Genomic DNA, 20,583 nt, shown 5'->3' with positions numbered 1-20,583 from the left:
ACAACTTAAGCCATGCAATTTAAATGCTGGTTTTATTTTCCCTTCCTCTCCTCTTTCTTAATTAAGTAAATTACAACAATATGTTCTGGTGCAGGCCCAGCTGATGGTCCAACACAGAGAATATACAGTGATATTTACACATTAACATGCTTCCATTTGAAAGTTCGAGGTCATCATCGTGGATTGACACCCGACCAAAGCTAATTGAAGCCCGACGGAGGGAGGGCGTCAATCCATGATGAAGACCGAGAAGTTTCAAATGGAAGCATGTTAATGTTATTCAATCTGACGACGATCTCTTTCATCCTTTCATGCGGTTGTAAACAGACAGAATTGGTTCTGTTCTGTTCACACACTACTTTCAGTCCACCTATATACCTGCAAGGGTCAAGTCCCAAGAAATATGTCTCTGTATTCCTATCTTATCACTCTGCTCCTGTTTTGTTTTCTTTCACATACATTTTCCCTTCTTTTTTGACGGGTTTCTGGACAGCAAACTCTGAAACAAATTCTGTTCATCACAAAAGCGATCTTTGGAATTGACTGACATAGTCCGGAAGAATTCATGCATCAACTTACGTCACGCATTCGACGTCATCACTTTGCATAACTTATGGTCTTCGTATTTTGTTGGCCTTCATATTTCCTACTTGTAAAATGACCCTCAAAGCTAACCGAGACTAGTTGAGGTTGTATCATATGCGCCTCTCTAGCAGGTTGTTAATGGCTTTTTGACTCACATGCGAAGCAAAAGTGAGTCTATGTACTCACCCGAGTCGTCCGTCCGTCCGTCCGTCCGTCCGTCCGGCCGTCCGTCCGGCCGGCCGTCCGGAAAACTTTAACATTGGATATTTCTTGGACACTATTCAGTCTATCAGTACCAAATTTGGCAAGATGGTGTATGATGACAAGGCCCCAAAAAACATACATAGCATCTTGACCTTGCTTCAAGGTCAAGGTCGCAGGGGCCATAAATGTTGCCTAAAAAACAGCTATTGTTCACATTTTCCCCATTTTCTCTGAAGTTTTTGAGATTGAATACCTCACCTATATATGATATATAGAGCAAAGTAAGCCCCATCTTTTGATACCAGTTTGGTTTACCTTGCTTCAAGGTCAAGGTCACAGGAGCTCTTCAAAGTTGGATTGTATACATATTTTGAAGTGACCTTGACCCTGAACTATGGAAGATAACTGTTTCAAACTTAAAAATTATGTGGGGCACATGTTATGCTTTCATCATGAGACACATTTGGTCACATATGATCAAGGTCAAGGTCACTTTGACCCTTATGAAATGTGACCAAAATAAGGTAGTGAACCACTAAAAGTGACCATATCTCATGGTAGAAAGAGCCAATAAGCACCATTGTACTTCCTATGTCTTGAATGAACAGCTTTGTGTTGCATGACCTTGGATGACCTTCACCTTGGGTCAAGGTCACATTGTATTTTGGTAGGAAAAATGTCTAAAGCAGTTCTTAGTGTATGATGTCATTACTAGGTTTAGTTATTTGACCTTGACCCTGAAGGTCAAGGTCATGTAAAGGTCAAGGTCAAGCATGTGAGTCGTATGGGCTTTGCCCTTCTTGTTTAGCGATGTTGTTATCGACAATTAATGACCGTTTATTTTTAAGGAGTTTGGGCATTCTGACCAATCACAGGATCTGTTTCATTAAAACGCCAACTTGATTGAATTACAATTTACATTAACAGCCTTTTATTGATTTAAATGTACAGCTTTTGATTGATTTACATTTACAGCGTTTGATTGATTTGCAATTCTAGTGATTTACAGCGTTTCTTCTCTTTGATATTCTCTAACTTTCAGTTTCGTTGGCAGATCCAGAAATGTAATTGTTTGTAATGAGCAATTGATGAGTTTGGGTTTTTGCATTGCAGGATTTTATCAGCTGTGCCTGAGGCCAAGTCTCCATGCCAGACACGCAAAGAGCTCCCCGTGACCATTATCTACACAGACATCATGGGGCTTATCCAATTCAAGAAGCGCACAGGCTCTGGATTTTCTAAGTTCAGGTGAGCTGAGTGTTACTTTTCTCAGGGTGATAATTAAAAATTAGCATAAGACATTCTGGATTTTCTATGTTCAGGTGATTTGAGCCGTTACACTCAAGAGTGAATGGGTTATCGTCTGATGATTTGGTTATACTTTGTTTCCTTTGGTTTGTTTCCTTGTTTGTGTGATAGCTGTAGGTAAATTGACTGCACAAAATTAATTAGATATAATTGCAGTTTATTGCTGACTTATTTTGCATTTTCCATAAAAGATACTGCAAGAGCTGTGAAAGATTGTGGTGTATATATTTAAATGATCAAATACTATTTTATTTCATTGTTTGGTTTGGTTTCATTGAATGCTTTAATTTATATTTTATCTTTGGGAAATTCACTATTAGTATAATTAAACCTGTGAGTGACAGTACATCTTATGTAATCAATATTTGTCACTGAGAAAACTGCATCTGAATGACTAAGTTTCAGTCAACATGTTTTTGGAAAACAAAAATCTTACTTACTTGAAAATGGGGATGTAACTCGGTGAACCTCCTTTGTCTTTGCAGCTGCTTATTCCGCATTGTGGATTCCTTTGGGACGGAGCCAGCCTTTAACCACAGGGTATTTGCAAAGCAGAACAAGATCCTCACGTCTTGGGGAGGGCAAGACCTGAACCCTCGGCAGTTTTTTACCATGTTCCGTGAGTATCTTCGTTCAGATTTTGCCATCAGTAAAACTGTTATATGACCGTTCCTCTCCGTTTTTGGCTCACGTAAGTGTAGCCTATGCGATGATAAACTTTGTCTGTCTGTGCGTGTGTGTGTGTGTGTGTGATAGAAACTTTAACATTTCCGAGTCTATGGATAAAGCTCGCATAAGAAGATTACGTCTCGGTCAAAAGTGTTTGACGTGTGTGATAGAAACTATTTGAAGACGTCACATTATGACGTAAGAGGGTTAGACGTCACGCAAAGGAATTACTGAAAGTCTCGGTCATTGTTATTGTGAGCGGGCCGAGACTAGTTGGCAGATCCAGTGTCTCGCTTTCTTACACAGTTTCACCTATGCTTACTGTGTGTGTGTGTGTGTGTGTGTATGTGTGACGAAGTGATTGAGTTTGTGTTACTGTTTGTCGATTTCTTACGCGAGCCTTGAAGGCTTCACCTCTTGTTCTTTTCATACATGCAGTCAGCAAAATAATACCTATACATTAGGACCCTCTGCCCCCTCCCCTTCTCTCTCTCTCTCTCTCTCTCTCTCTCTCTCTCTCTCTCTCTCCCTCCCTCCCTCCCTCTCTCTCTGTCTCTCTCTCTTTTTCTTTTTCTCTCTCTCTCTCTCTCTCTCTCTCTTTCTGTCTCTCCCTCCCTCCCTCCCTCCCTCCCTCCCTCCCTCCCTCCCTCCCTCTCTCTCTCTGTCTCTCTCTCTCTCTCTCTCTCTCTCTCTCTCTCTCTCTCTCTCTCTCTCTCTCTCTCTCTCTCTCTCTCTCTCTCTCTCTCTCTCTCTCCGAAGAGAACAAACAGCCACTGCCTATCAATCTGCAAAAGAAAAGAAAAACAAGTCGCGTAAGGCGAAAATACAACATTTAGTCAAGTAGCTGTCGAACTCACAGAATGAAACTGAACGCAATGCAACGCAGCAAGACCGTATACTCGTAGCATCGTCAGTCCACCGCTCACGGCATAGGCAGTGAAATTGACAAGAAGAGCGGGGTAGTAGTTGCGCTGGGAAGGATAGCACGCTTTTCTGTACCTCTCTTCGTTTTAACTTTCTGAGCGTGTTTTTAATCCAAACATATCATATCTATATGTTTTTGGAATCAGGAACCGACAAGGAATAAGATGAAAGTGTTTTTAAATTGATTTGGAAAATTTAATTTTGATAATAATTTTTATATATTTAATTTTCAGAGCTTGTTTTTAATCCGAATATAACATATTTATATGTTTTTGGAATCAGCAAATGATGGAGAATAAGATAAACGTAAATTTGGATCGTTTTATAAAAAGCATATTTTTTTTACAATTTTCAGATTTTTAATGACCAAAGTCATTAATTAATTTTTAAGCCACCACGCTGAAATGCAATACCGAAGTCCGGGCTTCGTCGAACATTACCCGACCAAAATTTCAACCAATTTGGTTGAAAAATAAGGGCGTGACAGTGCCGCCTCAACTTTCACGAAAAGCCGGATATGACGTCATCAAAGACATTTATCAAAAAAATGAAAAAAACGTTCGGGGATTTCATACCCAGGAACTCTCATGTCAAATTTCATAAAGATCGGTCCAGTAGTTTAGTCTGAATCGCTCTACACACACACACACACGGACAGACACACACACACACACACGCACATACACTACGACCCTCATCTCGATTCCCCCCTCTACGTTAAAACATTTAGTCAAAACTTGACTAAATGTAACAAAAAAAATATCGCTTCTGATTAAATCATTAACATCTTTCACGCCACCTGCTAAATCTTGTTGGTATCTGTCTGATCTGGCTTGCATGAGCTTTCTCCTGATAAGCTCATTAAAGATCTTTTGAAATACAAGAAATACATTAAATTGTAATTAGCGACATCATTCATCATGAATCTGATATTTGAAATGTAACATATTTATCAATGAGCTTAACTTGTTTGTCCGAATGCAAAATAGTTATCGCAAATGGATGCTATTAATATGCCTTTTTCAACCCTTTTGTTTTTAGCTCACTCTCCAGACAACTCATTCATGGGATTTGTTGTGGAGCATCACCTCAATGACACAGTCTCCGACGATCAGCCCCGAAGAGACATTGCTGTGGTTTATGGCAAGAATGAATACATGTGGGAGGTAATTTATCCATTTGCCAAACTTGTCATGTACCAGTGCTTGCAACTGATTTTAGACATACACAGTAGGATATGGGCAAAGTGTGTGCGCAAATGTGTGTGTGTGTGTGTGCATGTGTGTGCAATGTGTGTGTGTGTGTGCTTGCCTGCAAGGTTTTTGCACAAGTGATTTTGTGGTTGCATTTTTTCTTTAGATTTTAATTTTGTTTGATAATTTTACTAAATGTATAATTAACAGGGAAAACAAGCCTACCTGGATGTGATCAAAGAACACTTGGAAATCCATGGCACTGTGTTCACAGAAGAAGGAAAGAAATCCAACCTACCATCATACGTCATAAATCATGGCATTCTGTCCGGACCCGAGCTACACCAGCTGTTACGACAAGCAAAGGTTGGAACTTGCCTCGAGAGAACTGTCTTACTGTCTGATCTTGGTCTGTGTTGATTTGACTGCATCAGTTTTCCTTTTTATTTTTATTTTATTTTTTATTTTAGATACAAATATGTTTGTTTTGTTTGTGTCATGTTTGGTTTGAGGAAAGCATGTTCAACTTTTGTTGTTTAATGGGTTGCGCATGTACAGTGAAGTGTCAAGGTTTGCACAAGAAATCAAGCAGATTACATTGGGTATATGTAGCAAACACTTTTCTGACCCTGCAGACATCATTATTGTAACTGTGCAGGCTAACCTCTGACAGATTCTGTGTACTGAATAGAATTATTTTAGACCTGTATTATTTCTGTGTGCAGATGTTCATAGGCCTTGGATTCCCATACGAAGGTCCGGCCCCTCTGGAAGCAATTGCCAATGGTGCCGTGTTTCTCAACCCTCGTTTCAGCCCTCCTCACAGCAGCAAAAACACTAAGTTCTTCAAGGGGAAGCCCACCCAAAGAGAAGTATGTATATATATAGCTATTCTGATGAACACGTGGGGGAATTCGGGGGCTGTGATTGGATGGTCTCTTCCGATCATCAAAGCATAATGCGGCGGAAGTCGGCCATTTTACTCAATATCCAAAAGCATATTGTCGATAACAAAGACGCATGGTTCCGGTTTCTTCCACGTGTATAAAGTACACGCATACCTCGCCAGGTTTGTTTCTGTGACTAGTCGACAGACGATGCCATTTGCTTTGTGTGTGTTTTTGTTGTTGCTTACTGTAAATGACATACATTACGTGTAAAATCCAGTTCTTTAACAGGCAACAAACCTTGCAAATTTCCAGAAGCTGCAATCTGAAGCGACCTATCTCTGATTCTAGCAGACGATCTCTCCAATGTTTAACACAAAATCAGCAAACTCTCCTGTCACATAGAACGTCCATTAAATTACATATTACTTCCCCAAATCTCATAAATAGCAATTTACTTCCGTTAAGTGCTTAAACGTTGAACACGCTTCCCTGGTTAACCAAAGGAAGCTACTCCCCCAAAGAAAAATCACGTAACCATGGTCACCAGACCACGTGATCCATGAGGGTAAGCTCCCCTTGACGCCACTTGACACGCGGCTGCCATATTGTTCCTCACTTCTCTTCCAACGCTGAGCCTGCTCAGACGTTCTGAACTCACGCTCCGGGCTTTTTTGCCCTTTTCAACCTTGGTTGGTTGAAATTTTCCCTGGTTCTCTTCGTCCTTACTCACGGGTGAGATCTTTCCTGCTTTCATTTCTAGGCTAGGGAAATTTTCGGTTTAGAATGTGTATTTCTAGACCTTTTCCAGTGGTCAACATGTCTTTTTAGACGCTAGAAGCACAGCTCTACGTTCGTGGAGTTTGTTTCACCTTCTTAGCGGTCGGCGAAGAAACTTTTACCTAGCCTTCTGTTGAAGTTGTTGACACAGCCACTTCAGCTACATTTGTCGTAGTCTTTTATTCGCTACTGTTTTACTGGTGGTTTCTCCACCTCCTGAACTTAACAGTTTTCTGCTAGCAACGCTCATTTACCAAGAGCATGTGTTAGAAAATGTTCACATTTTGCATGTCAGTTTAGAATTTTTGTGTGGAGTAATGGCTCTCTGCCAGCTCTATTCTGCTAAACTCACCTCTAAGGTCGTCGGGTGTCAGTCGATGTCGTGAATGAGACTTTCTTCTGTCACTGTTACGTCGGCCGACGTCGCTAGACGATGCTTCGTTTCCGGTCTTGACGAGTTGTTGTTTCCGTGCAAGGACCTGACTTCCGGTTTCCATAACTGACAAGGTATGACTGGTCGTTCACAAGTAGTCAGCTGCCGTTCCGCGGCAGTGGGTGACGAACGTGATCTACAAGGGCGTCCAATGGCGGGTAACTGATCCCGTCTGTCGGACGTTTCTTGTGCCATCCCACTGGGAGTGCGTTGAGAGCGGCCTCGCGGCACGTTAGCAACTGCACAGGCATCTTCGCTTCCGCTTGCGGAACAGGAAGAAGACATTGACCAGATGTCACGAGAGGCTTACACTTCCGGTGGACGCCCTCTTTTGGTTCCGGTTACCGTTGACAGTAACGCTGGCCGTACTGGACACGGTTTCCTACTAGTAGTCAGCTGCCGTTCCGCGGCAGTGGGTGACGAACGTGACCATTTGTTTCCGGCTACTGTGGACAGTGACGCTTGCCGTACTGAACACGGTTTCCTACAAGTAGTCAGCTGTCGTTCCGCGACAGTGGGTGACGAACGTTATCATTTGTTTCCGGTTGCCAGTGACAGTGACGCTTGCCGTACTGAGCACGGTTTCCTACAAGTAGTCAGCTGCCGTTCCACGGCAGTGGGTGACGAACGACGTTATCTACAAGGGCGTCCAACGGCGGGAACGTATTCCCGACTCGAGGGTGTTACTTGTGCCATCCCACAGGAAGTGTGTCGAGTTCGTGAACATTCTCACTTTTCGTCGACAGCACAGGCATCTTCACTTCCGCTTGTGGAACAAGAAGAAGACATTGGTGAAATGTCACAAGAGGCTTTCACTTCCGGTGGACGCCCTCATTTGCTTCCGGTTACCGTTGACAGTGACGCTTGCCGTACTGGGCACGGTTTTTCTACCGGAAGTCTGCGCTGCCGCGCAGCATGCTTCTTCGGTTTATGGAAGGCTACTTCCTTTCCGGACGAAGAAGAAAGTTTAGATAGTGAACGGTTTCACGTTTCTTCGATTGCACAGGCATCTTCACTTCCGCTCGCGGAACAGGAAGACGGCGTTGTCCACATGTCTGTGAAGCTAGGGCTTACACTTTCAATGGACTCATTTACTCTTTTCCGGTTACTGTTGATAGTTACACTTACGGTACACTACTTCTTCAGTTAAGGAAGTTCTGCTTCCGTTCCGGATGAAGAGTAAAGTTTCAGGTTTCTAGCGAAGTTTCACCTTTCCTTTGCCTTAGCAACAGTGGTGACTTCGTGATTTTCCGGAAGGCATAGTTGCAGTAGCTGATGCTGCCTCTCCTCTGAAGACAGTGATGATGTTATTCCATCACGGCCTGCTTTCTTGGGTCTTCATTTTATTAGACTTTGTATGGTCGAGAGCACCTTTTTACGGTGACTCCGGCAAAGGGGTCTCTTTGGTTTGATTCTTTTTTAAGAGTTAAGTCCTTTGCTTACTCTGAATCCGTTTTGGATCGGAGAAAGCCGGAAGGTCATCGCTGGAACTTGCGTCTCTTGTCTGAGACTTTGTTGCGATATTTGTTTCGTTCGCTTGCATCTTGTCTTGAACCCTTGAGTTCAAAATCGACGCAAGCATACAGGATGTGGCCTCTCTCTCTCTTTTGTATGCGCTGGCGTTAGTGTCAACACAACAAATACTTCCTTGGCCAAGATCTACGCTCACGCAGCCCTTACCCTGAGAGATTTTCTCTGAGTATAGACTGCACGATCGTAGAACGATTGACTCCTTGCATACCTCCGGTTCACAGGAGACGCTCTACTGGTTCTTTTGTGCCTTGATGCACTGCACATAGACACACAAAAAGCGACAGTCTTGGAGTTTGCAGTTACGCAACACTCTGTGGGTCAACCTTTTACCAAATTATTTGGTTCAGTGCCCTTATGGCCATTTTGGCTGCAGGCGGCTCTATACAATGTGAAGCATCTCGGATCAGTTTATCCTTACAGCTCCCGTCACGGGTTCTCTGTTGCTAGTTACAGTATGTACGCAGCAATGGATCATAGGGATATTCAGATCGGGGTTAATACTGCTCTGGCAAGTGTTCAAAGCACTTCTTACCAGAGTTCTACCCCTTTTTCTTTTCTGCCAACTTAGAATCGATCACGGTTATCAACACCAAGATTCTGCGTCTTTGCCAAACAAACCATGGAAGAAGGGTTCTATCATTTCTCCCTGGGTTTTTATGATCGGATCTTCATGGTCCACGAGATATCAGGGGGGCGATTGCAGATGCTGGTACTATCCCCCCTGAACGATTTTCTATGATCAGATCCTTTTTGGTAATACCAGCGACGGTCAAGGACGCCCGTCGTATTGGTTTTTGGGTCACGTCGGTATTCTTTATAGACATGACTTTCATTTTCTATTTCACCGCATGGACAGGTAGTGGCTGCGTTTTTTTCGGGAAGACAAAGCTTATCAGTTCAGGGCCCTGCCCTTCGGCTGTCACTATGGATCTTTTCTATGGTTGTGAGACAGCTTGTGCTCAAATCAGGCGCGAGCGTACGCCTTCGGGCGTACTTTAAAGGCTGACTCGTCCTGAGTCAGTCTGGGAAATTTTGCCTTTCCCGTACTCACATTGTCCTGCGTCTATCTCTGGGCACGGGCTTTGTGATCAAGCAAGCCAAGTCGGGTCACTACACTGCCTAGGTATTCCTATCTGGACATGAGATTTGACACTGTGGCTTAGACGGTCGGTTTTCTCTCAAGAGATGACCTAACTCTAAATTCGTTTCGGAGGTTGGATTAACAGCGTAACCACTGTCTCTCCTCCCTCCGGTGCAGATCTTTGCACAGACGCGTTCCTATCGTGATGCGGGGCACACATGGTACAGCTTTGGCCTCAGGCCTCTGAAGATATTCAGGCAGAAGATCACGCCAACAGTTTCGAACTGGAGGCAGTCGCTCAGGGTCTCCTGGGTCTTCTGCCTTATCTGCTGAGCAGCCATGTTCGCATTCTCACGGACAATTCCATAGTAGCCTCATAGCTCAACAATCAGGGCAGAGTGCACTCTCCCTTTCTGTTGATCAGAACTTTCCAGCTACATTCTGGTCTGATTTCGGCAACATCGATCCACATTGTCTGTGTAACATCTCCCAGGCCTTCTCAAAGTCCTGGTAGATGCATTGAGACGGTCCTCACGTGTTTTACACTCTGACTGGCCTATTACTTATCATGCCCTCCAGCGCTTTCGGGCTCATATCGACAGATTGATGATCGATCTTTTTACGACGCGGTTTTCGGAAAGACTCCCTTTCTTTTATCCTTTTCCGGACTCGGAAGCACGGGCGGTCAACGCCCTGGAGTTGGTCTGGTCAGGCCGGTCAGCCTACGCATTCCATACACCGTTCCTCCTTTGACGTGCTCAGAAAGGCAGGTCTGGGACGCACTTACTCTCTGTCTCTTCAGACATGACGCTTGAAGTCAGAAGGGCGGCTTTCTCGTCTACGTTTGTAACATTGGGCCATTTCTCTTTCCCGTCGTGATATGACATTGAGCGGTTGAAAACGACGTTTATCACCAATTAAGATAGGAATATCATCAATCTTGGCGGAGCTATAGCCGAGATGCTGAAAGACTCCTCGTTTTTAGACTTCAAGTCTCAGATACCAGTCCCTGTTTGGGATCTTTTCCTTTTACTTGAGCTTCTTGGATCATCAGAGTTCAACCTCTGTGTTCTGCGGAGCTCCCGATTCTACTCGCTAACACTCATGTTATGTTACTAGCTACGGCCAGAAGAGGTACTGCGGTACTTTATCTGTCCGGCTTACGAAAACTTTCTTTTCTATCAGATGGTTCCTTAGTCTAGCACTAACCACTTCTGATTCAGCACTCAGGAGCTATTGTTTATTTCAAACACTACCAGAGACAAAGGTATTATACAGTCTACTTTGGCTTAATGGGCTTCCACCCGCATCAACTGAACAAGCTTTTGTGGGGTGGCAGCAAAATAGTTGGGGGGGCGATCTAGTTTGTCCTGCCTCTTTCTTGGGCGAGTACGCACGAAACGTATGCATGGGCCTATTTGCTAGCTTGCTGTCCTGAACTCCAGACGGCTCTCTGAGGCCCTTGGGGCTGTATTATTGGAAGTCAGACGTCAGCTTTCTGAACTTCTTCTTGTTGGACGTGCAGAGTTCACGTCCTGATGTTTACAGTACTCTACCAACTGTGGTAGTTGCCGGGCAAGCTCGTTCTAGATCCTAGATTGAGTAATCCCTCCTCCTTTAGTAGCAATCTGCTATTTATGAGATTTGGGGAAGTAATATGTAATTTAATCAAAAATTTTAAAGTAAATTTTCATTTGATTAATATACTTACCCAAATCTCATACCAAATACCCTCCCACCTACCCCGCTATGAGATGGCTCAGGCTTGTCGAGAAGTGGGGAACAATATGGCGGCCGCGTGTCACGTGGCGTCAAGGGGAGCTTACCCTCATGGATCACGTGGTCTGGTGACCATGGTTACGTGATTTTTCTTTGGGGGAGTAGCTTCCTTTGGTTAACCAGGGAAGCGTGTTCAACGTTTAAGCACTTAACGGAAGTAAATTGCTATTTATGAGATTTGGGTAAGTATATTAATCAAATGAAAATTTACTTTAAAATTTTTGATTGTATAGTGCAATGTTGAAATGAAGTTACCGGTCTGAAACATTTAGTCGTTTCTTCTGAGACAATCCTTGTTCTCTTATCATCTACAGATTTACCGCAGTCTTCACCACGCGAATTCCCAACAGAAGTCAGACTTTCGAACATACAATATACGTAGGCAAGCATGATACGTCATGACGTCATATGATTCCTAGCATATTGACGTAATGCTAAACATCCGGTTATCTCGAGTTTTCTCCGTAATACATGTCCGTGGGTTTTTCAATGTTCGGTTATTTCCGTGGCTTCATGCGGAAAGGGAACTGTCGTGCGACATGGACCATTCTGGTACTTGTTGCTGACAAAAACATGATTTTAACACAGAATTTAATGTCAGAATAGCTATATAAACGCTATTGTGTTTTCATCGTAGCAATAGGGTCCGATATTTAGACTCGAACAAGTATAATGCGACTCGTCGGCATTATACTTGTCTCGTCTAAATATCGAGCCCTATTGCTACGCTGAAAACACAATAGTTGGTAATATAATAAGGATCTATTGAATTATCTAGTTTTTGTTTTTGTGTGGTTTTTGCTTGTTTATTTTTCCTTAATCCATGATTTGTCTGTACTTCCGAATATCCCAACAACAATAAAATTCCCAAACAAACAAGCAAAGCAAAAGCAAGCCTTTTTCAAACAGTTCTCCATGGAGTGAAAATTTCACAAGTTAAAATGACTTTTATCCAAAATCAGTTAAAGTGTCTTCATTTAAAGTCGGTTAGTGGTGATCACTAGCTTTCGACAACCAAAGATACACTCTTCAAGAGCAAGTCCTGAACCGTTGGCCTGGGTTAAACCCTCACACAACATGTATTTAATTACAGCATTTCTACAGGTGATATGGGAATTGTTTTTCACCAGTAAATGGAACATAGTTTTACTTACCATTGCATAATAATGTAAATTAATTGTTGCAGGTGACTTCGCAACATCCGTATGCTGAAGTGTTTGTAGGGAAGCCTCATGTGTACACCATTGACATGAAGAACCTCACTGAAGTTCAGCTTGCAGTGGAAGAGGTTCTCAAGCAAGATACGGTATGAGATTTCCTTTGATGAATTTGCACAGCTTTACTTGTTAGTTAATTCAAATGGCACAACACTGTGTATGAAACACGCTTTTGTTGAAACTAAATGTCCAAAAGCATGTAATTCTCTCAAGGTTGTTCTTGATATTTTTATTGACTGGTTTATTTGTTGCGATAGTTGTACATGTATCTATATGCTTTTCTTACAGATTCTTGCTCATTAATAATTTTAAATGTTGAAAGTAATCAAAACCTGTAAGTATATATAATATATATATAGTGAAGCATTGATTCCATTCCCACTCTCACCCCACGTCACCTTTTTCGTCTCGCTGTCTGGGCTGACAACATAGATGTGTGATCAACAAAAAGAAGACACCACATCACCAACCCCCTCTTTAAAAAAAAAAGAAGCAAACACAGACCTGGGAACCCATACGATTTCGTGGTATTTTGTACGCATGATTGTCGAGAATACGATCAGTACGGTCAGTGGGAAAAAAATATGACGAGAATTAAAGATTCCTAGACTACTTTTCTTCACAAGCCCATGTCCATCCCGAAGCGGATCCAGTATTTTGACACATGATTACTGTTTTTGTCAGTAAACATTGAAAAAAGCATTTGTTTTAAATGTATATAGGTAAACTTAATTAGCGGTGTGACGGACGCGTGTGAAGCATGTTTTAATCATGGATGTTCAAACGCTGTGTGGAGTACGCTCACTTTTCTGAAAATACACCAAGTTTGTTTGAGAATACTCTAAGTGCAAAACAGGGGTTCCCAGGTCTGCAAACAGTGATACCTGTGATTTTAGGCCCCTCCAATGTGCAGACACCCCCCTTGAAAGGACAATTTCCGTTGTCCCTTTCTTTATTATCTCTACTAAAACTTACCTGTCATGAAAGGCCACCTGCAATGAAGGGACACTTGTGGCTGGTCCCAAGGGTGTCCTTTCATGGCAGGTACCGCTGTAGCTGCAATTTGTTTTGTACAGTGAATAACATTAAGGTATACTGTCACCTGAAATGATTTAATCGAAATGGGAATGTATTTCTTCCTGATCAGTTCACTGCCTACACACCATACGAGTATACAGAAGAAGGGATGCTGCAGCGAATGAGCGCCTACATCCAGCATCAACAGTTTTGCGACTTTCAGCACAAAGTGTCAAAATGGCCTCCCTCCTCAGTTGTGACCTTTGTCCTCGGTCAATCAGGCCAGTCTTGCACTCAGGCTTGCTGGACAAAAGGTATATTTTGTCTGTCTGTCTATCTCTCTGACTGTCTGTCTCACTGTCGCTTTCTCTATCACTATATCTGGCTTTTTCTGTCTCTCTCTCTGTTTTTTGATCTTTGTCAGCTTTGTCTGTCTGTCTATCTCTCTGTGTTTGATATCTGTCTGTCTGTCTGTCTGTCTGTCTGTCTGTCTGTCTGTTTGTCTCTCTCTCTCTCTCTCTCTCTCTCTCTCTATCTCTCTCTTTCTAACTCTCTCTTTCTCTCTCTTTTTCTCTCTCTCTCTCTCTCTCTCTCTCTCTCTCTCTCTCTCTCTCTCTCTCTCTCTCCGTTTGTCTCATTGCTGCTTTGTGCTTTCTTTTCTTTCATTTGTACACTTATCTGCAACAATTCTGATCAGTCTCAGAGGAAAGACATACATTTATTTGCCATGTTCAGCTGTGTGGTAGGTACAATTGTTAGCTAGAATGTAAAATGAGGAAGTTTGTGTACATGTATTTTAAAACTGCATTTAGTTATTTTTTTATGAACAGCCTGTTACATACAGGTTTTGCAGCAGTTGTGTCTGTGTGACCGAGTGGGGGCAAACGCACTTGAATTTTTTCCTTGTTTTAAATTTTTTCGCTTTTTTAGTTTTAGCTAAAAACTCCTCATTCCACCTTGATATCTATTCCATCAGAACTCATTGTGAACTTTGTTTTGCAGACTTTATCTGCGAGCCCAGCCACTTTCTAGAACTGAACTCAGAAGGGGCCCTGAGGAACGCAACCTCTATTTGCTCAGGCGTCGGCCGCTCAGCCAACATCTACTATCCATCCGTCAACGTTGACAAAGGGGAGTGTACCCTGCAAGAAGATGAGATGCTCTTCAGTTGTGTTGGGGGAAGGGACAACTACCGCCGTCTGTGCCCATGCAGAAACTACATACCGCAGCAGTCGGCTTTGTGCTTGGGCTGCGAGAGATGATCTCCTGATGTGTAGATTGGTGTGATGATGAAATGAGTTTGTGCAAGCTGATCAGATTGTTGTTGATATGGATCTGTGCAAGTTTATCTAATGTGATGATCGAAGTACCAGAGCATGTGTGTGTGTGCGTGGGTGTTCTTGCGTGTTGGCGTGCGCATGTGTCTGTGTCTTTTATGCTAAAAATGTCTTGTTCATTTCCAGACCTTGTGATAAGAATTTCAGTGTGATGACTTTGAGCATAATTGACACTGTAGGGCAACAACAAGAACTTTGATGGATTTATCAATATTACCAAAGCAGTCAATCCCAGCTATGTGCAATGTGTGTTGAGTGTCCACTGATTTCATTGACCTCATGCACAGTGGAGCCTTCGCAGCTACGTATTGTTCTAGATGCTTTTCATTGATTTCACTGACTTCATGCTTTGTAGATCCTTGACAACCAAGTGTTATTGCTCTGACATTTGGGGGCCTCAGCTTGACTCAAATCTTGACAGGAGGTTGTACTTAGTTGTATTTATTTCAGTGACAGTGGTGTGACTGAAACCTTCACATGGAAATACGTGCTGAAACCACCGACTTGAACTTTTTTCAGTGATTGAATTCCAAAATGATGAGCTTATTACACTTTACAAAGCAAAAACAATCTCTTCTTTTGCATTCTGATAGAAATATAGACACAGATCAAGACATTGCACAGGATTAAATTGACTTCGATCTGACAGACATTTCTTGTATCCCCTCAGGTATTTCTAGATCATTTCCTAAATAACATTTGAAAGTTAGAAATTCAATTCAATTCAATTCAATAAAACTTTATTGTCCGAGTGTAACAAACAGAAATCTTTCTTTTGGCTTGTGTATAACATCACATAAAAACAACACTCTTAGAACACATAGGCACATAAAAGTACACATCAATACACACATAACCCAACCACACATATCCATACCCGCACCCTCACATTCATCCTCGTACGTACTCTAGTTTACCCTTATGATCATAAATTCATTATGGTTAATATAATTGCTATTCCACTTCTTTGAAACTCAGAATAGAATATATATAAAAAAAAAAGTCTTAAAATCTAATCATTAGGGAGGCAATGAACCCGTCTTCCGTAAAAAAATAGGCGATATAAAACATTCTCTCTCTCTCTCTCTCTCAGCCATTCACCGTTGTTACTGCCATCTATATATATATACGTTATCACAGGCATGGCAAAACTTTGTTCATCACATCATAAAGGTTATCCACTGTAGGAAAAAGCATCTTGTTTAATTCTTCAGCAAACCTCCACAGAAAAGTATTTACTGAAGTCTCATGTTTCGATCCGCTCAACAGAAAGCACCAAGAAGTGTAACAGTACTGTCTGGCTTGGGGTTGAATTGGAGCCCTAGCTAATTCACTGGGAAGTAATTAGCTCTTCAAATTCACAGACTGCAGTTTGGCAAAGATCTCCACATGGATGTATGCTATGTTGACTTCACAATGTCAGCTTTAATGAGTGCTTCTGCTAAGTTAAGGCGTATAGCGTTGCATTACTGGCCAAAAACGGGCGGGGATATAGCTCAGTTGGTAGCGCGCTGGATTTGTATTCAGTTGGCCGCTGTCAGCGTGAGTTCGATCCCAGGTTCGGCGGAAATTTATTTCACAGAGTCAACTTTGTGTGCAGACTCTCTTCGGTGTCCGAACCTCCCCCCGTGTACACTACATTGGGTGTGCACGTTAAAGATCCCACGATTGACAAAAGGGTCTTTCCTGGCAAAATTCCTTAGGCACAATTAATAATTGTCTACCTATACCCGTGTGACTTGGAATAATAGGCCGTGAAAGGTAAATATGCGCCGAAATGGCTGCAATCTACTGGCCGTATAAAATTTCATCTCACACGGCATCACTGCAGAGCGCCTAGAACTGTACCCACGGAATATGCGCGATATAAGACTCATGACATTGATTGATTGATTGAAAAACCTTAGAGGACACGTACACATGCAGGCACCAGTCACGGTTAATGTATAGCTGAATTTTTAAAGCTGTGGATGCCTGTCCCAGGCAAAGAATAGCAATGCAATGTGCCTATGGCCATTAATATTATCAGGGATGGCAAAATCTAAAATTTGTAACTCGCCAGCCGGGCGAGTAACTTCAAGAAAGTCACCAGCTCGGCAGAAATGTCGCTGGCTGGGTATATACGACAGTTGTTATGCAATGCTTATACGGCTTTAAAACTCGATATCACAACCAAAAGTGTTGCATTTGACCTGAATTTTCATTGGCCAGCCGGGCGAGTTGCCAGGCGGTTTCTACTAGCCCAGCGGATTTTTTACTTGCCCCTGGCGATCGGGCGGACAATTTGACCATCCCTGATTATATACTCACGGAATAAAATAACTTAACATTGTTTAAAATGTAATATCTCAAAATCGGAAAAAGTTACAGGAGTGATTTTTGTACCAACGTAAAGCTTGTTCAATTGCTCATTATGGGCAAAAAACCGGAATAGTCTGGCTTGTTCCGTTTTTTTGCAATTTGAGCTCAAAGACGCATGGTGTCATTTTGGAGTTTACAAACTTAGCACTGTGTGTTTGACAGCGCTGTGCGTGCACTGATTGCCTGGTCACTCCGAATCTCCTAGCAACATCAGTATAAGTCATCCCTCCTCTCAACATCCCTATTGCGACGAGTCTATCGTTCACACACGTTCGTGGCATGGTGAAAGACAGAGTGGACAGTTTTGGGCAAAGAGAAAGAAACATTTTAGTGAGTTGTTCTCACTCACAAACAAACGGACAAACCAAAGGCAGTAGGCCTACTTTCATGCAATATTCGTGGATCAGCAGCAGACCTTTTGCAGGTTTCAAGTACGGGTAGACGTGCCCCGAGAGTCAAAGAGTGCAGGCCTACCTGTTTACAGCACACACAGCGTGCACTGGCTGTCGGCAGCGTCGGCAAGCTTTGGCGTCAGTCTAGTAAACTCCAAAATGACACCATGCGTCTTTGAGGACCAATTGTGAAAAAACTAAGCAATCGAGAACATTCCGGGTTTTTTCCTCTTCTCAGGAATTGATAGTTCTATGATCGTACCACCCCGCTCTCCTGCAACTTTTTCCGATTGTGAGATATTAAATTTTAAAACATGTTTGTTATTTTATTCCGTGATTATAATTCACAAACAACCCTTTGCAAGTTAAATGAGCTGAAGACTTTAACTCTAGCAGACGTGCTCATTGGAACCAAATATGATGGGATTTTTTGTTTTTACTGACTTTAAATTGTTGACTTAAGTCACTGAGAAGAATTAATGTTCTTTACAGTGACTGATGCAAAATTGCACAGTTAAAAACCACTCTTTGGTTAATTCATTTTAAGTGCAGTCAGCATTGTTTTCTTGTTGTTTAATTGCTGCTTTTATAAGCACAATATGTGAAAGGGATCTCACTGCCAGCAGATGTGTGCTATCGATCTTTTTCTTCCATAAGAAGCATTGTCAAGAAGACTGTTTTTTATGAAACCTTTATATTTTGTTGTTTGTTGTATCCAGGTGCAATAATGAACAATGAAATTGTTTAGGAAAAAACAAAATTATGGTAACAGCATTAATTCTATAGTTATTGTCTCTCTGATGTAAAATCATTTAACACTTTCTACCCCACCTATGTTGACCAAGTTTTTGTTTAACCGAGACTAGCTGTGCTGCAGCAGGTCACTCAGAATTGTAGTAACTGTGTAGTAACTGCGTATCAACACGCTGGAATGCAGGCGTTTGATGGACGTTACAGGAAGCGACTGAAGCTAACAGTCTGAGTGAATATATCCGTACCTGGTCAGATAGGTGTGGGAGGGTATGGGAGGGTATGAAGATGATGAGTGGGTACACGCGTAAGAAGGGTAGTGGCAAGGGTGGCTCTGTTCCAAGTGACTATGATGTGAACGATCTCAATGCGTTTTACAAACGGTTTGACAGGCATGATTTCAGCCAGACCAGGACTGAACTGACCGATCGACTCGTGAACACTCCTATGAATGAGCAGGGCGTAATCATGTCTGTGACTGAGGAGGATGTTGTGAAACAGCTCAAGAAGACTAATGCTAAGAAGGCAGCAGGCCCGGATGGTATTACACCAAAAGTCCTAAATTTTTGTGCTGAGCAGCTTTGCTCAATTCTCACTGTGATTTTTAACATGTCTCTGTCACAGTCAAAAATCCCATCCCTTTGGAAAACATCTTGCATCGTCCCAGTTCCAAAGAAAACCCCAGTCAAAGTGATGAACGACCTGCGACCTGTAGCATTGACTTCTGCTGTCATGAAGGTTCTTGAGCGACTAGTATTAGTGAAGCTTCAGGTGCTTACCGCGGAGTTTATGGATCCGTGGCAGTTTGCCTATAGAAAGGGTAGAAGTGTTGAGGATGCCGTTTTACATGTGTTGCACAGTATCTATTCTCATCTGGATAAACCCGGAGCATGTGTTAGACTGATGTTTTTTTACTTTTCTAGCGCGTTCAATACGATACAGCCTCACCTTCTTGCTGAAAAGCTACTGAAGATGAAAATTAGCGTTCCAACTGTATTGTGGGTCACAGACTATCTGACCAACCGACCCCAGTTTGTTAGGGCTGGTACAGTACCATCTAATGGCCCGAACACATACAGACCGCAGACCGTGCTATCTAGTGTACTGTATACCAACACAGGAGCTCCGCAGGGAACAGTATTGTCACCTTTTCTGTTCTCCCTGTATACTGCTGACTGCAGGAGTTCTCACGGGTCGTGCTTCATCGACAAATTTGCTGACGATACTGGACTTACAGGACAGATTACTGACGACAATGACACACACTACAGACAAGAAGTTAGCAGCTTTGTGGACTGGTGCGACGAGAATTACCTGGACTTGAACACAGGAAAAACTAAAGAAATGATTTTTGACACTAGAAGAAAAAAGGTAGCACACAAGCCTATCGTGATAGCTGGTGTTGAAGTCGAACAGGTTGAAAGCTATCGCTACCTAGGTGTAGTGATCGACAACAAGCTGTCTTGGCATGCCAACACTGACCAAATCTTGAAGAAAGCGCACACGCGCATGTACTGTCTAAGGAAGCTTAGATCGTTCTCTGTTCGTAATGACATCCTGCAGATGTTCTATCTGTCCACTGTTGGTAGCGTGTTGACATATGCATGTGTGTGCTGGGGGGGTAACCTTAGTAAACAGGATAGTGACAGGCTAGAAAAGCTAGTCAAGAAGGCTGGATCTGTTGTAGGCAGGAAACAAGAGACCATTGAATCAGTTTGCCAGAGACGACTGACTGACCGACTGACCTCAATTTTGGCTGACGAGACACACCCACTGAAACCTGAATTTGACTCTCGACGCATTGACAGGAGTGGTAGACTGAGGACTATGGTTGCTAGAACGTCACGTTTCCGCAATTCTTTTGTTCCCAGAGCTATCCATGCTTTCAACCAATCACATGTTAGAGGCCTCTATCATGTTTCTCTGTCATAATTATTACTGTACTCTGTTGCTGGGTTATCTGTAATGTATGTATTTTTAGTAACTGTATTACCGTAGTCCAAATGTGCGGTGTTCTAGTCGACATGTGGTGCTTTGTATACCTTGTGTGTGCGTGGATGTGGAGGTGGACTCTTGGACGTCTTTTTGTTATTGGAATTATGGTTTTTGTTAAATTGTATTGCTGTTGCTGTT

General features: G+C 42.5%; 1 protein-coding gene across 1 annotated transcript in view; it reads left to right on the top strand.

The window, feature by feature from the left end:
• LOC138959541 (alpha-1,6-mannosylglycoprotein 6-beta-N-acetylglucosaminyltransferase A-like) overlaps positions 1 to 16,032 on the top strand; it is a 78,145-nt gene extending 62,113 nt beyond the window's left edge. Inside the window, exons 11-18 of the mRNA XM_070331058.1 lie at positions 1,903 to 2,037; positions 2,583 to 2,716; positions 4,732 to 4,856; positions 5,094 to 5,249; positions 5,609 to 5,755; positions 12,563 to 12,682; positions 13,741 to 13,924; positions 14,613 to 16,032. Of these exons, the coding sequence (XP_070187159.1) occupies positions 1,903 to 2,037; positions 2,583 to 2,716; positions 4,732 to 4,856; positions 5,094 to 5,249; positions 5,609 to 5,755; positions 12,563 to 12,682; positions 13,741 to 13,924; positions 14,613 to 14,872 (1,261 nt within the window). The 3' untranslated portion in view covers positions 14,873 to 16,032. The remainder of the gene's footprint in view (positions 1 to 1,902; positions 2,038 to 2,582; positions 2,717 to 4,731; positions 4,857 to 5,093; positions 5,250 to 5,608; positions 5,756 to 12,562; positions 12,683 to 13,740; positions 13,925 to 14,612) is intronic.
• Positions 16,033 to 20,583: the final 4,551 nt, after the last annotated feature.

This window comes from Littorina saxatilis, linkage group LG2 (genome assembly GCF_037325665.1).
Source record: "Littorina saxatilis isolate snail1 linkage group LG2, US_GU_Lsax_2.0, whole genome shotgun sequence".
Classification (NCBI taxonomy): domain Eukaryota; kingdom Metazoa; phylum Mollusca; class Gastropoda; order Littorinimorpha; family Littorinidae; genus Littorina; species Littorina saxatilis.
Note: the sequence above shows the minus strand (reverse complement) of the source record. Positions and strands in the feature narration are given on the sequence as shown.